Source organism: Elaeis guineensis, chromosome 4 (assembly GCF_000442705.2).
Source record: "Elaeis guineensis isolate ETL-2024a chromosome 4, EG11, whole genome shotgun sequence".
NCBI lineage: Eukaryota > Viridiplantae > Streptophyta > Magnoliopsida > Arecales > Arecaceae > Elaeis > Elaeis guineensis.
The window spans coordinates 78820386-78837837 of NC_025996.2; the positions used below are offsets into that span (position 1 = coordinate 78820386).

The 17452-nt window shown below is 38.8% G+C and overlaps 1 protein-coding gene across 1 annotated transcript in view; it reads left to right on the forward strand.

Annotated features, from left to right (window-relative positions):
• LOC105034684 (auxin response factor 12) overlaps positions 1-17452 on the forward strand; it is a 160353-nt gene that overhangs the window by 86114 nt on the left and 56787 nt on the right. Inside the window, exons 12-13 of the mRNA XM_010909924.4 lie at positions 11759-12747; positions 12824-13014. Of these exons, the coding sequence (XP_010908226.1) occupies positions 11759-12747; positions 12824-13014 (1180 nt within the window). The remainder of the gene's footprint in view (positions 1-11758; positions 12748-12823; positions 13015-17452) is intronic.

A 17452-nucleotide genomic window follows, 5' to 3' on the forward strand; every position in this document is an offset into this window, starting at 1 on the left:
GATCTTTAACTTAATTCTCAATTAAGTTAATCTATTCATTCAATCAAGTCACATATTTTCAAATTGAACTTACAGACTTAGGTTAATTCTTTCTTACATTATTTGACTTAGTGCATGACTCCATAGGTTCGAACGCTAAGTCGGTAGCACCAGAATCATTTCTTGTACTAATCGAAGTTATCATTTAGCAATGGTTCTTGACGTTCGGATAGGTCGAATATTTTCAAGGCAATATTCAAGAACCTACGCATATGGTTATCGCATAATTCATCCCTTTAACCTTGAATGCTCAAGGATGACTTTGGGTTTCATTGTCGACCTTAGGGTTTAACTATCAACTCTGGAGGAGTCATCCATATTATATTTCAATTTTTCATATCCATCATATGGATTATCCGGACCCAGGTTTTACTAAATTGAAATATAGTGATGCATTAATTCTTGTAATCCGGAGGGGTCAATTCCATCTTGATCCAAACAGACTTCGCAAGTACTTGACTGTACTCAGTAGCCTTCTGTCACTGCATTAGAAATGCAGATAGTCCGGCACCAAAGCGCAGTGAGTTACTTGTAAGTCACTATTGGTGATCTTAGGTCTGAGAGACACTTATGCCCATACGTTTCGCGAGCTGCTTTTGACAGCAGAACGCTCTGCAGGTAAGTCACTTGTTCAGTAACGATGTACTCCTACATCTCACCTATATGCCATATCAGTGTCTCTACACTCCTTGGTTATGAGGACAACCAATCTATATGGCACACAAGGAACTACACTCGATAAACGTCATCGTCTCTTAATGAAGTATCATTTGATCGCGAACATGTTTAAAAACTATTCGATAAATTCTTTTTTATCGATTGTCATATAGTTCTAAAGATTTTATCATAACGTGAGTTCTAATAAGGAAGATGTACACCTTTGTGATGAAAATACCAAAATAACCTTTATTCATTCATAATTCATATACAAATGACAAAGAGCACAATCGTCCAAACGATTGGCTTTAGGACATATTTTCTAACAGATCCTCTAACTTATTCGGAAGCATTCATGAGTAGAGACTCTGACAGCTAGCTTCAAGCCATAAAATCTGAGATGGACTCCTTGTATGTCAATCAAGTGTAGATTTTGGTTGATGCACATACGGTTGTAACCCCAATAGATTGCAAATGGGTCTTCGAGAAGAAGATTGGAGCTAATGGCTAGGTAGAGTCCTGCAAAGTCAGGCTAGTGGCAAAAGTTTTGAGACAAAGGTAAAGTGTTGACAATGATGAAACTTTTTCGCCTATAGCCATGTTCAAGTCTATTCGGATTTTGCTTGCTATAGCTGTATATTATGATTATGAGATCTGACAGATGGATGTGAGCACTGCTTTCCTCAATAGATATCTTGAGAAAAAAATCTACATGTCTCATCTAGAGGGATTTGTTTCTAATGGGAGGGTAAATCAAGTATGCAAGCTAAAAAAATTTATTTATGGATTAAAGTAGGCATCGAGGAGTTGGAACGTCTGTTTTGATAAGATAGTCAAATCATTTGACTTTATCAAAAATATGGATGACCCATGTATATAAGACAAGTGGGAGTGCCGCTGTCTTCTTCATTTTGTATGTAGATGACATACTAATCATTGGGTATGACATCTCAATGCTGCAATTGGTCAAACTCTGCTATCACAAGTTTTTTATGAAAAATATGGGTGAAGCGTCCTATATACTTGGTATAACGATCTATAGAGATAGATTTAAACAGATGTTAGGCTTGTCCCAGTCTAGGAACATAAATCTCATGTTGAAGAGGTTCAACATGGATGGGTGTAAAAGAGGTTATTTACTTATGAGTCATGGCATACATCTTTCTAAGAAGTCTCTTAAGACACCCGAAGAGAGAAATAGAATGAGTTCTATTTCTTATGCTTCGGTTATAGGATCGATAATATATGCTATGCTATGTATTAGGTTTGATGTTGCTTATGCCTTGGGCATTGCAAGCAGATTTCTGGTAGATCTAGGAGAGGATTATTGGAAAGCAACGAAGAGTATACTCAAGTACTTGGGAAGGATTAGAGATGCTTTTCTCATTTATAGTAGTTCGGATTTGAAACTAGAAGGTTATATAGATTCTAGCTTTCAATCTGATCCAGATGATAGCAAATCCATCTCGGGATATGTATTTATCCTAAATGGAGTAGTGAGTTGGAAAAATTCCAAATAGCAGACTATAACTGACTCAGTTACTGAGGCAGAGTACATTACTACAATTAAGGCTGCTAAGAAAGCTGTTTAGATGAAGAAGTTCATCTTTGAGTTGGGTGTCGTTCCTGAAATTCAACATCTCAAGCCCCTTTATTGTGATAACACTAGGATTGTTGCTCAAGTAAAGGAACCAAGGTCTCATTAGAAATCTAAGCACATTTTGAGGTGGTTCTATCTCATTCAAAAAATTATCGAAAGATAAGATGTGATTATAAAGCGAGTAGACTCCAAGAACAATATAGTGGATCCGTTCACTAAAGTCTGGTCACAGCAGCAGTTTGACCGCCACCTTGATAGCATGGAGATTAAGTACAGGGGCGATTGGCTTTAGTCCAAATGGGAGATTGATAGAATAGTGTCCTACAAGCTAGTCGCATGGTTGATGCGATGGGATTATTGTGTATTTTTATCTTCCTACCCATGTACATGATAATAATCAATTGCTAATAAAATAGGTATTTTTGTTTCATCATGTGCTACCTCTTATCACTTGACTAAGATTGTAATGGACCTTATAGATTAGGGCAATGTTTTAGGGTCATGATGATGAGATCACACCAATAAGATCTGAAATTATGGTGTTCTCAATCTAAAATATTTTCAGTCGTAAGATTATTGAGTCGGGGATCAATGATTTCAGTAAGACTGGCACGTCTTATATATGTTTGATGGAGATGGTGATTAATCTCACAATCACTTGTATGGTGACACTAATACAAGGATGTGGGTGCTCATTGGAGAATGATTTCACTAAATTGACCTATAGAGAGAACATCTGATGGAGCCTTACAAGCATGTCAGCAGATGGCTCTCTAGTGAGAGTGGTACAAATGATCCTTAGATTTAAGATCACCATGATACCTTGTGTATGTGGATCTGTATTCTGGTTCATATCCTAGCATGACTCTCTGAGATATGTGTGGGATGTTCTAAGCATGGTGAAGTGTGTATGGAGATTGTGAGTGGTCAACAAGAAATCGGTCACTTCTTATAAGAGGAGTACATCGTATGTGATCTCATAGGATGATGACTCATGAAATCTTTGGCCAAAATAGGATGAAAATTAGAAAAAAAATTTAATATTTCATCATCTGAGTCATCATCATTGGATTGAGATATATATATGGATAGGTGCAAAGATTTAAGTCCCGACGGGATGGGGGCAGTCTTGGCCGTCCTGTCCCGTTCCTTTGAGAATTCGGCACCAGGGACGGGTGTGGGATACCGAAACTCATTTCCGGCCTTCGTCTTGGCCGTTCCATATTAATTTTGATCGAAATGGGCACCGGTACGACCGTCTTGGTCGTGCCCTATTTTTTTTCATTGTCGAATGCAACTAAGCCATTCGTCGTCGGAAGGGGAGAATAATGAAGGAAAAAGAAACACTAACCTATTTTTTGCTTATGCGTTGGCACCAAAGGGAGCACGGTCTTCTCCGTTTGATTTCGATTTTTCGAGAGTAGGATAAGTTAGGAGGCAGCTCATTTGGGGAAGGGGAAGGGAGGAGAGAGGAGAGAGAAGGAAGCCATTGGATTTTCTGACAAGGAGCCCAACCGAGAGGGAGGAGGGAGCATCAGACCAAGAAGGAAAGGACTCGGGGCCTTTCGGAAGGTTCTCCCAGCCTTGACGCCTTCCGGTCGATCGCATCGGGCATCAAACCTTCCGCATGAACCAGGGCAAATCTCGAAGCATATGCACGATGGATGGCACACAATCGGGAATTAGTGACATAGAAGGGAGTGTGGCGTGTTATCGACCATGGGATTTGACGTGGTTTAATTATGCCAGGTGCATGCAATACATAACCCGCGCCCATGTCCGATCTCGTGCCCGTTTCTCTTCACACCCGCACCTCTTTGCGCCCGATTGTAAATTAAAAAAAATCACATTGACAATGGAACATCAACGAACATGTATCTATATTTTGAAGGACTGAATTTTTGATTGGATTCACACCATACGGCAAAAAAAATTCATGAAACTAAATTATTTTAATATAACATGACTCTCAAATCTATAAGAATTCAAAGTGACAAGCTAAATCATTCGTAGGATTAAATTATTTCTGAAGCCCGGCTAATTTTTTTGGATGAATTGACGTGGCCAACATGTAAAAAAGAGTAAAAAAAAAATGAAACTCTTGCATGACCGATAATCTGATAGGAGACGCCCGATCGTATACCAGGAAGCCGATCCTGTACGACCATCAGGACGGGGTGGGATGTGGGGTGTCCCGTTCCAGAGGAAAATCAGGACGCCCCTGTCCCATGAGATTTAAAACCTTGGATAGGTATTTGAGCTTAATATGATTTCATGCCCATAACTTATCAGGATGTTGTATGATTGAAGGATTGAATTGTATCGTAACTTATCGCTGAAAGGTATTTTGATAATTTTATCAAAATTTCACATCTTCTAGATAGTCATGACACATTGCTAGACGTCAATCTTGACTTGTGAACTTGCATGAATTAAAAGAGTTTAATTCAGTAATCAATTAGGAGTTCTAATTGATTGATACAATTGGGCTTGACCTAATTTGATTGAGTTAGCTCGAGTCTACTGCTGGCTAGATATGGAACTCAATAGGTCACACACATATGAGATTAGATCTTGGACCCATCAATTTGGGTTTATGTGAAATCTTAATGGGTTTAATCAACATGCTGGCACATGGGTTCATCCAAGTTTCGAATTGAGTTTGACCTAATCTCTTTGGACTGATCAAACCCAAGGTACCCAAGAGTTGTGCACCAGATTAAGATGGGGCACCTATTTTTTCTCATGCCCAAGAGATAATGATCTCACGTAAAGGGGAGAAATTATGGGGCGCCATCTGGTTTCCTAATATAGTCTAACCATTAACCAAGTCAAAAGATGTTGCACGCCATCCTTAGCCCAAGATGTTGTGCCAAGAGAGAGGATATTTGGCGCCCAAAGATGTCTGGATGGAATTCAATCTTTGACTAGGTCAAAGGAGGCTCACGCCCCTTAGAGTCCATGCGCTCAAACCTTCTTAACATGGAAGGGTTTCATAAGAAAGAGGTTTGGTGCATGAGAAGGAAGAGTCCTCTTGGTAAAATTCTTTTTTTCCCTGACGCTCAAGGTTTTAAAAATCGATACCAGTGACCATCTCGATCACCAATCGGTTTGGTACCATACCGACATATGGTACAGTGGTGTGTCGGCCAAATCGGCACTCCAATTTTTTTTGCTTTTTTCTTTTCTTTTGGGTGGGAGGTGTCCAATCAAGTTTTAATGAATTATTAAATAATTTAAAGTCCAAAATGATATTTAGTGATATTCATTAATGTTCGTAACTTCGTATCACTTTGATACATCTTTAATCGCATGTGACACGAATCTAAGTATGATATTATATTATTTAGCATCCTAAATAATCAATATATGGACTAGATAACATTGGATTTTAAAATGCTTAAATCAATTAAAAATCTAAAAATACTCAATACATATCGATCATTAGAATTTAGTCGATCGTCGATGTCCATAAATAGCATGATCATCTATATAGTCAGGAGGAACATCAGTCTATCTTTCTAGCCATATAGCATTATAATCTTCTGTGCTCATTTCGTAAGGCAGGCAGGCGTGTTGGATCATAACTCATCCTTGATCCCTCACTGAGGTTTTGACTCTGAGCTATCATCGAGCTGATAGCCTGGTTGTGAAGAGGCCTATCCAAAAAAATCGATAGCAAATTTCGATCCATAAAATGCTCCGGGCTACATAGGATAGTAGCCACTAGAAGATGATGTCTCCGATGAACCATATCCATATTCGTAAGGATCATAGGCTGCTTGTGGATGTGGATAAGAGGATCCAAAATACGAGGACGAACTTGATATATCTATTTATCCTACTTCACGTGCGAGGTCTTCTGTAGCTACATCATATCCTGAATGAACTTGCAGAGCCCGTCATCTGTATGAAATTGTATCATCATGGGCTCTACTAGCTCGTATACCGTAGTCCCTATCTTATGTGGCATGTGTAAACTGAGACCACTAGTGAATAAAAGATCACCAACCGGCTGTCTCCTATCCTTCGGTCCCTCCATGATCATCAGATCCATGAGTAGCTGAAGAACTATCATCACTGCTCTGTCTGGTGTTTGAATTTGAGTGAACTGAATGCTCACTTTCTACTGGAGCTGCAACTGCCTTTTCTTTTCTTGTCTTTGTGCTTAGCAGTTGTTTGCCCTCTCATTATGCCTTGCTCTGGCTGCCTAGGCTGCGAGGGTGGATGCTGTGGCGTAACGGCTGGAGGTCTATATGAAATGTTGCTACTTGTCCATTGAGAGGCGTCCACCCCAGCCTCACTAGCAACAAAACTGGCAGGTTGTGGAGGCGATCCTGGCTCATCAAGCTTTGGCTTTTGCTGCTGACTCATAATCCATCCGATCATCGGATCTTCATCTTCACAACAAAATCATTCATAGTCGAATCTAAGTACTTCAGCTAAATTTCCTCAATACATTTGAGTCTCAGCCTCAAATTATAGTACACATACACAAGATCATTGAGGCATTTTTGTTTTAGACAGTTCCTCTGTTTGCTTTGGATAAGGGCAAAGGTTGACCAGTAGCACTCACATCCACTCGATGAAATCATTTGGGAGAGGATCTTGATGGCAAGATCTTTCAAATTTCATACGAATCCACCAAAATGCATCCATCGTTCAGCTGCAAAATCATTGAAATTTAGCAAAATCAAAAAGAAAATTGAATATGTTGCACATAGATTTTCATAATTGATTAAGTTTATTTATACAAATTTTGAAAGAGTTTTTGATTTGCTGCTTACCTGCTAAATGTAACTTCTTACCCATTTGATAGCTCTATCGATGGTCGATGATCTTGATGTACTCATCGGCATGCTGTGGATCTACCATCTTGATTTGTTCTTTTGTTCTCTCCATCATATAATATAAGAAGTCCATTTGAGGATATTGCTCACCATCCATGGCTTGAAGCACTTCATATGGAGGCTTGATAGCCACCACTATCTTCTCGGCTCGCTGCCAGAATGACTGTCTCATTACTAAGCTCTCCACATTGCTCCCTTCGGTGCCTATCCAGGCATATTTGTTTTGTTGCCACTCAGGACTGACAAACATCTGACGTAGATATAATTTCTTTTCAATCAGGCTATCAAGTGCTATATAATTAGTAGCAAATCGTGTGACATCTGGTTTCAATATATCACCTACGGCAAATTGCTGTATCAATGATAGGATCCATGTATGGTTGTAGATGAATGTAGTGATGTTCTGTCCTGACTCCACTATCTTTTGCACCCTACAAATCTTTTCAATATCCATTAACATCAGATCGATACAATGTGCAGCACACGGGATCCAAAAAATATGCGGTCGCTGCTCCATTAATATCTCCCCTGCAGCCTTATACTATGGTCCATTATCTGTAATAACCAGCATGATATTTCGCTCTCCTATTTGATCAATCACCTCCATCAATCTGAGGATGTAGCTGGCATCGTGCACCTCAGCTAAGCATCAACAGACATGTGAAAAAATATTTTTCCATCACAATATGTCAAGAAGTTGATGATGTTTCGTCTAGTAGGATCAGTCCAACCATCACACGTCACAGTCAACCCATATATCGGCCACTTGCTCTGACATGAGGCAATCTATTTTTCAAGATCCTTCTTATTCTGGTCAAGAAGCTCACCATAGATATCCTTTGGTCCTTGAGGATCTACATCTGGACCGGCATCCTGTATAGATGAAATGATAGTGATAATATAGGTTGTCTGCTGCATTCGCTGGGATATGACTAAAGTGAAACCAAGATCCAATAGCTCGTCACATATCCTTCTTCTTATCTTTTTTCAATATAGTATCAATCCTATGTTGCTTGGAATCTCTATCAGGAAATGCGTATAGATCTAAGTCGTGGATAGTGGCTCCTATTGGAATCTCCTTAGAGGACTTCTTTCTACTGTCAAATGCTCCTAATATGGATGCAAGATGGCTAGTGCCTCTACTGGCGGACTCTCTAATTGAGGATGTTCTTCAAAATCGTGATTCAGACTCTGTTGCGGTGCTCTTTAAGCCTGACCTGCTCTCATAAGTTGACGGCCCAAATCGAGCTTTGTGCTTGGCTATCTCTTCTAGTTGCCACTGATTATCCAAGCTCATCCGAATGGCAGCATCGATCTATGCCTGCTTATCATCTGAAACAGATCTTTTCTCTGACTCTCTAGAGTGATGAGAAGGTAGTTTTGCTACTCGATGATCCATCTCTGTCTTTTTCATTAATTTTTTTTCCTTCGTTGTTTTAAAATTAGCAAAATATTTCTTTATTAATTGACGAACCTATTGTGGACACTCATGGCAAATAGCTACATTCGGATAGCCGCCAGCTAAATGTTGCTTCAACTGTGTAATTTCTCCCTTGAATTCTATACTACACTATTTACATTTCCAATGATGTCGATTTGAGAGCATCTCTCCATACTCCCAACTAATATCACGTTCTAGGTCCTTTTTCTTCCTTGATGGATTCATTCTTGAAAATTGATAAGCACATCACTTCAATAATTATGTAAAAATGATAGATTTCGTTTGCCTAATTTTTTTATATTTTAAATTATTTATTTATTTTTTAAAATTTTATAAAATAAAATATATTAAAAATTTAAAAAATTATGAAAAAATAATTTGATCTTGGATCTATATAGAATCTTACCATGGATAATATATATAATGTTCTTAAATGGTGGACATGCATGAAGTGTTTTTTTTTTTCAAATTTATGCCTAGGCCATTGTGCGTAAGATGCATTGAAACATTGATAAATGGGCACCATATTTATGTCAAAAATAGCTTGCAAGTTCCTAAATAATAATTTAATTTTATAGTTATTTTTTGAAATTTATTTTTTTAAATTTTTATTTGAAAAATATATTTTTAATTTAAAAATTATATATTTAACGAAAATTAATGATTTTAGTGTCATTGTGTAGATCATCCATAGATCTATAACATATATTAAAATCATGTCAAAAAAAAATTTTGACAGTTTTCTCTTGTTTTTCTATTTTTTACAAATTTAAAAAAAAAAGAGAGAAAGGAAAGAGAGCATGGTTTTGAGAAACATACCTTAAAAAGCTTTAATCCACGTATTCCTTGAGTCTTCCTACGCCTCTCGGTGTTAGAGAGTAAGAAATGGAGAGAGACTGAGAAATAGAGAAGTCGAAAGACTTCTTCTCTGTCTATTGAAAGAAGGTCGAATCGGGCAGTTTGGCTTGGTTAAGCTATGTACCGCTTGGTTCACATCGAAATTGTTTGGTTCAAGGCTGAACCGGGCGGTTCTCTTTTTTTTTTTTTTTGGTCGGATGCCGAAAACCAGGCCCGAACTGATTCGGTTCAGTGCCGATCCAGTTCGGCACGCTCTGAATCGGGTGGTTCGGTCCGATTTTGAAAAGCATGCTAACGCCCATGATTTAATGCCTTCATTAGCCAATGTTTAAAAGGTTTTTTCATGTGGGATTTGAGAGACTGAATGCCTCAATTATTCATGCTTTTTATGGTATTAATTCTCTAGGTTATGCGCCATTCTCTTTCGTTTATTTCTGCCCTTGCGATGAGAATGCCTTGGCCACTATATAAGGGAGGTGCTCCACCTGGTTTTCCAAACAATCCAACCAAGGCAAGCAAGCCTAGATAGAAAGGAAATCCATTTGTGGGGTGAGAAATTTAGAGAGAGCCTAAGCAGTTAGGCAGCTAGAGTGGGGAGGAAGAGAAAGGCAAATCTGCCTCTTCTTAAAAAGGCTGGTCTTCAAGGTTTGGGTTCTAGATTAGAAAGAGTTGTTAGCCATATCTTTTGAGAAAAGAGAGGCAACTGGATTTGATCCAAGAATGAAATCAAATGGTTGACATTCTTCAGAAGGGTTCAGCAAAATTCAGATTGTGAAGGTCCCTGATCGAGCTGCTATGTGGATTATCGTTGGAGGGCACACACTTGGGTGCCTTGTGGAGTCTGAATCGAATCAGATAACATTCTGATTCAAGGTAATTGACTAACCTATTTTATGCTTTATATTGTTTGATCGCTAATCTACAATGGATCATTAGGATTGGGTTTTGGTCTGCACATGTTTTCATAAGATGTTAGCATGCAAAAAAAAATTTTGAAATCCAATTCCACCGCGCAACCCGAAACCCAACAATTGGAACAATGTGACCTAAGAAATTTTTTTTATATCGATATATTCAAAATTAGTATGCCATTGGATATAGTAAATTGATTCAAGCCATCTAGTTTATATTTTGAGTTTCAAGTTAATAATTTATTATTTTTTCTTTTTTAATGGCTGAAATCTTATATGTAGAAATCCAATAAGTAAAATTTCAGTTGATAGGAAATAAGCCTCTGAAATTTAAGAGACAGAATTTAATATACTTAAACTGTTAAATATAATTTGTATAGAAATTTAATATACATGATTTAGGACACTGAAATATGATAAGTACTGAAATTTAATTATCAGAATTTTATTTCTTGTAATTTATTGTAAAGAAATTAAATTACAAAATTTTCAGTGGTGCAGAAATTTAGTTTTAGACACATATCTATACCAATATAACAGTCATTAACTTTACTGTTATCTTATTAAACTCATTCATAGAATTGTTATTTTACAGAAATTTATATTGCGGATATTTAATATACAGAAATCTACTATAAACGTATTGCAAACCATTCAATAATTACTTTTCAGAAATTTAAGGCAAATTTTGTTTCTTGGAGACTAATTTTGTAGAAATTGTTTTTTATAGATGACTTCTTTTTCTTCTTAAACAAATAACGTACATTAGGAAAATCACTTGAATGTTTGAATAATAATGGAGAGAAAGAAGGAAAGGAGAGGGATTTATTGTAGAGACTTGCAAGAAGTTGGGATTAATGTGTGCACGCGAGAAAGAGAAGTCCATTGCTGGGCTTCTCATGTGAATGAGAAAGGCAAGTGTGGGCATGCAGGGTTTGGGTTTCTCAAGAAAGGGGAGAAAGGATGAAGGGTGTGAGGCAGTTTCGATGCAACAGATAGATGAATAGATAGATTGAGAGAGAGAGAGAGAGAGAGAGAGAGAGAGAGAGCAATGGGTGTGAGAAGAGATGGGGGGTTTGGGATTTAGAGGGCAGCAGGCCCATATCTAAACCAAGTAGGACTCCCTCCTATTTCTTTTTTAAAAAAGCTGGGTCTTACAAGTACCTTTCTCATATTCACTATCTTCTATTGTCACATTCTGTTCTTCTGCTTCAACATCTTTTGTCATTGTCCATTCCTTTTCAGATTCTTCCTGCCCAGTCATTTCTGTTTGCATGCTTCGACAGTGCTGTCATGATTGTTGCCTTTGAAGCAGTCCATGTGGATATGTTTTTAAAAGGGAAAACTTAAACATGCAGTTTAGGCACACTTATTTTTTGACATAACTGTCCTTGTATTTTAGGCAACAAAGAAGATGAGGGCAGTGGTTTCACATGGCCAAGAGGGGACTCTGGAGAGCGGGGCATCCAGTCGTTGAATTTTCAGTCACTTGGTATGGGCCCTTGGGTTCAAAAGTCACTTGAACCATTAATGCTGGGAAATGAGCTCAATTTGTGCCAAGCCATCTCTGCTGTAGGTTCGCAGGAAATCGGAGATGGGGATTTTCTGATGCAGCAATTTCTTCAGTATCAACAACCTTTTCCATTTCCTCAACAATCCAGCCGAAATAATCCATTGCTGCAGCAGCAAATTTTTCAGCAGGCTCCTCAAGAGCAGATTGTCATCCCTCAGTCACAACGTGCAACTGAGAATCTTGCACATTCTGTTTCAGACCAGCAGTTGCAGCAAACTCATAATGAACAGCATAAGCAGCAGATTCAACAACCACAAACACATGCAGAGGCATTTCAGATTCCAAACAATCATATGCAGCAGCAACAATCACCTTTGCCACCTCAGTTGCACCAAAAATCAGTGTTTCCTGATTCAAGCTTAAACTTTTCACCAGTCCCTGCATCTAGTTGCATCCAGGGTATGTTGGGGTCTTCTCCTCCTGATGGAAATGCTACCATTCTTAACTGGTCTAGACTTGGTAATCCCATAATATGTGAGCAGAATCAGCAAGCTTGGGAGCCTAGGTTCACAATGTCAGAGGTCCCTCCTTTTGGCAGTACTGTTATGCTTCCTTCATTTGCTGAGAAGGATACTTCTGTGGGAAGTGAAAATTGTTCAAATCTGCAGAACCATACCCTGTATGGTATTGGCAAGGATACGCCCTCCCTCTCCATTGCAGTGCCTAACATTGGCATAAGTGATACTGGCAATGATCTATCAACAATGCCATATCCTGCTTCATGTTTTCAGAATTCTCTATATGGTTACCTCGATGGATCTTCGGGCTCGCTGCAAAGTGCAGCAGAGATTGATCGAGCAACCCGAACATTTGTGAAGGTATAACTTAAATAACGTGCTTCCACATTATATAATATTATTTTTTGACTGAAAAGGCCTCTGTTTACTTATGCAGGTTTATAAGTCTGGATCGATTGGGAGGTTGCTGGACATCACTCGATTCAGCAGCTACGATGAACTTCGTGAGGAACTGGGTCAGATGTTCGGTATTGAGGGTCTATTGGATGATCCTCTTAGATCAGGCTGGCAGCTTGTATTTGTCGACAGGGAGAATGATGTGCTTCTCCTTGGAGACGATCCATGGGAGTAAGAAAATCACTTAAAACAATTATTCTAGATCTTCCAGGATTTGCTCTTTCTGTATGTACTATGTACTTTTGTCATAAGCTCTGCATGGAACTAGGTCACGGTCCAATGCCCAGACAATTCCTGTGTATGTGTTCCTTGATGCATTAAATGTGCTACTTGCTCAGGTGCCTGCTTAGATTACAATTTTCTTTTTCATAAATTTTTCAATAAGCAGCAAAATATTGTTGAAAATCAGAGTGTAATATAAGAGATTTTCAAATTTAACAAGGTCATAAAGGAAAGAAAGGTCATACAAAAATAAATGTGTGGAGCAGAAAAGCTTGGTCAACACATTGAATGATGAGTCCTTCGACCCAAAACAGGGATATGATTGACCAATGCACTAATAAATATCTGCTTCCATGCCTACTTTAATGAACAACCATTTTTCTTTCCCATGTACCTAATTCATAATGCTCTTTGAAGTATTTATTGGTCAGTCTGATTTATGGATTCAATGACCAAGTTGTTGTTAGAAAGTAGAGTAGGGTGCATGTATAAATTTCAAAAATCTTTACAATCATAGCAGAAAAACAATCGGGTTAAACTCTTTAACCCCACATGCATTAGATCTTATCTAATCCTACCCAAGTCCAAGAGAAAAGACATACATATAATTTGAAAATTAAAATTAGGATGAGATCAAATCTCTATATCTTTGTGCGGGTAGAAATTCACCGCTACCGATGATCACTGATTTGAAGGTCCTCGAGCTGCACACGTGTCCGGTCTCTACAGGTATCTATCGGGATCAATCTTGAATCAATCTTCTCGTAGTAGATTCTTCTTCAAGTAGGATCTCAGTCCTTTGGAATCTCGATCAACTCTTTGATCTTCACTGCAAAATCAATCCTTTGAACTGCAGCTTTTTCTCCTCGTTCCTCGCCGTAGAAGGAGACTCAACTCTTGGCGTGTATAGAAGTGGGACACCCAACTTTTGGGCATTGGGAAGAGAAGAGAAAGAAGGGGTGGCGTGGAGAAGGAGAGAGGGAGAGAGATCTATTTTTAATTAATAATTTTTTTTTTTTAAAAACCCTAGGAGACCTTCTCTTCGTATAGGCCCTTTCTTGATCTAAATCAGGAATCCAATTAACTTAAAAAGGCACATCCTTATCTCATAAGGATTTCTACCTTTTTAATCTGATTTTTTCCAATAAAATCAGACTTAATTTGTAGAATATCAGCCCACTTTGGCAAGTATATGGGGCGCCCCAGTCAGATATGGAAATCTGAGTGGGCGCCCAATGCCCCTTGCAGATAGAGCAGGTAAGTGGGGCACCAAGTGTAGGTGGGGCGCCAACACTTGGCACCCCCTTAGGGTTTTATTGCTCAAGAGAGGGGGCATGGCCCCCCCTCTCTCTCCTTCCAGGCCCATCCACAAGAGGGGGTGGGCCCCTCTTACATTATCCAAGGGTTGGCGCCCCTTGGTCCTACCATAAAGGGAGGGCGCCATACATCTTTCCAATAATTTCATACAACATTAAGAGATAATGAGGAGATAATTTAGCCAACTAATTGGCTTAATCCAATCCTCTTGGGCTCACAATTAGGCACCCAATTAAATCCAAATAGATTTAAGTAAGGTTTAAGGCTATGGACTTGATCCAATCGAAGTTCCGAAAAGAATTAGGTTTAACCATATGCTAGCATGGTTCTATTAAACCCAATAGGATTTCAATGAATCCTAACCTAATTAAAACTTTATAAGTCCAATTGGCAAATTTAAGATTAAATTTTTTAATGTGTGACCCCATAAGTTTCATTCTATCTGATAGTGAGATATATTGTGATCTCCATCACAATATCATCGAAACTCTTTTCGATGGGTTGGAACATTTTCAATTCTACCCTTCGAGAGTCATCGATCATAAAGATGACGCTCGATGAGTCTCACAATCCACTAGTGACACCTAGCAATATGTAGTGGCAATCTAATAGAATGAAAGTATGAACTCCTAGGTGCAGTTATCGTATGATTCAGTCCTTCTATCGTGAGTTCCGACTTGACGGAGGTTATGGAGAACTCGTCAGACCCTATTGTCAGTCATATGCTAGATTGGCTCGATTCGAGTTCATTTATGAATTTCGTGGAAACTCTTCTTCAGTATTCACACTTGCTTTCGCTAAAGACTTCCTGAGCTCAGTCTTGCAAATCACATAGGACTTCTTTTCTACCAAGGTCGATAGATTCCATCTAGATGCATCCTACTTCAAACAGCGAATCTGAACCCACTGAAGCCAACATACACAGCAAGGATCCGAATGGCTAAGGACCAAGGGAACGTGCAGTCAAACTTAGTAGCCTCGCTGCGAATAGTCAATGACACCGCAGGTCAAAGGACTACTTACACTACTGCAGCATCGAGAAGATCACTGACGAGTGAGTAGACATCTATATGATTTCTCGTGTTGGTCACGCTCAGTGCAAGTTGTTCTCTAACAACCACCCACACCCTCACCCTAATGTCCCTACACTGCAGATCTGAGACTCATTTGCCTACAAGGGAGGTGAACTGTGTACCGATCTCGAATGGATTGATCACTGTCCTCCATGACGATCCTTTGATTGGGAGCATTTAAAAATTAATCACTAATTAATGTATGTCTCAAATTCTAAACACATTGAGAATATATAAAAATTATCTTTGTTAATTTCTAGGATAAATCATGGACACATAAACATGATTGAAATGAAAAAGTTTCTTATTGATAATAAAAAGTTATAAGTATAAGTTTAAGTCTTAGAATTATAAAATGCGTTAGTCAACAATTAGCTTCTAGGGAACAAATCTAACAAACTCTCACTTGACCTAAAGTTAATTGGCTATATACCTAAGATCCATCTTCTCAAGGTGAGCTTCGGTCTTCTGCTGGCTAAGAAGCTTGGTTAGCGGATCCGCCACGTTTAGCGCGGATCGACTCACTGCACTTCGATGAACTTCTTCTCGAGGTATTCGCGTATGATGTGAAACCACCGCTCTATATGCTTGGGTTTCTGGTGAGATCTGGGCTCCTTAGCGAGGGCTATGGCGTCGTTGTTGTCGCAATGCCGTGCAATGGCATCTGATGGCATCACACTCAGATCCGCAACAAACTTCTTGAACCAAAAGGCTTCTTTAGCAGCTTCAGAGACGGCGATGTACTTGACTTCCATGATTGAATCTGCAATGATCGGCTGCTTGGAACTCTTCCAGCTAATCGCACCACTATTACATAAGAAGATACATTCCGATGTAGACTTTCTATCATCGACATCAGTAATAAAGTCTGAATCGATGTATCCCTTACTTTTAGCTCCGATCTTCCACCAAAGGCCAACAATAAATCTTTTGTCCTTGTCAAGTACTTAAGGATGATTTTAACAACAATCCGGTATTCTTCATCTGGATTTGCCTGATATCTACTCGTGACACTCACGGTAAGGGCTATATCAGATCGTATACATAACATTGCATACATGAAGCTTCTTGTTGTCGAAGCATAAGGGATCTTGCTCATGCACTGGATCTCCTCAGTTGTATCAAGACACATCTTCTTGGAGAGATGAATGCCATGTCTAAGGGGCAAAAAACTCTTGAAGTTTTTCATACTGAACCTCTTCAGCATCTCCTCTATGTGTTGGGATGCGTAGGCGATTTCATGCATGTACTTCGAAATTTTTTTGAAAAAATTACAGGGGAAGACAACTAGATTAATCAAATTAATCTAACATGTATATGATCTAATCATCAAATCAACCTATTCTAGGATCTATGACATGTTATGTTGCATATAAAATCTGAAATAATCTGAAGATAAAATCAGCATGCATGCATATGAGCAGTAGATCACATATACTTCTAATCTGAGTTCAGAACTCTATATCTGATCACGGATCGACGATCTCCGCTGCTGAGAGATATGGTGGAGAGGATCCTTGCTGGTTGCTCGCAGCCGTACATGCGTCCGGCCTCTATGAAAAATCCATTTGAAGCTCCGATCTGATCAGTCTTCTCTGGAGTGCTAGCTCGCGCGAAGACTTTCTTGACTGATCTGGATCTTTTTTTCAAATCTCTGGAACCTTTTCAGAGGTTGAAGATGGACTTCTAGAGGAGATGAAGAGGTAGAAGAAAGATGAAGAAGAAAATAATTTTTTTCTAATTTATTCTCTCTTTCCAAATCCTTAGAACCAAAAATCTGAAATTCAAGTTTTTGCGCACATCCGAAGAGAGAGGATCCTCTCTATTTTTCATACTATGAACCATGCCCAAACTTTTATCACGTGAAGAACTCTCTTCTGGTATCTTACACATACAAAAGAAATCATAAAAGCCCCTTTTATAGGCGTGTAAGGGGGTGAGATGAAGAGTCCTAGTGATCCTGGACTCTTATAGGATTTCGCCTCCCTTCACAATTC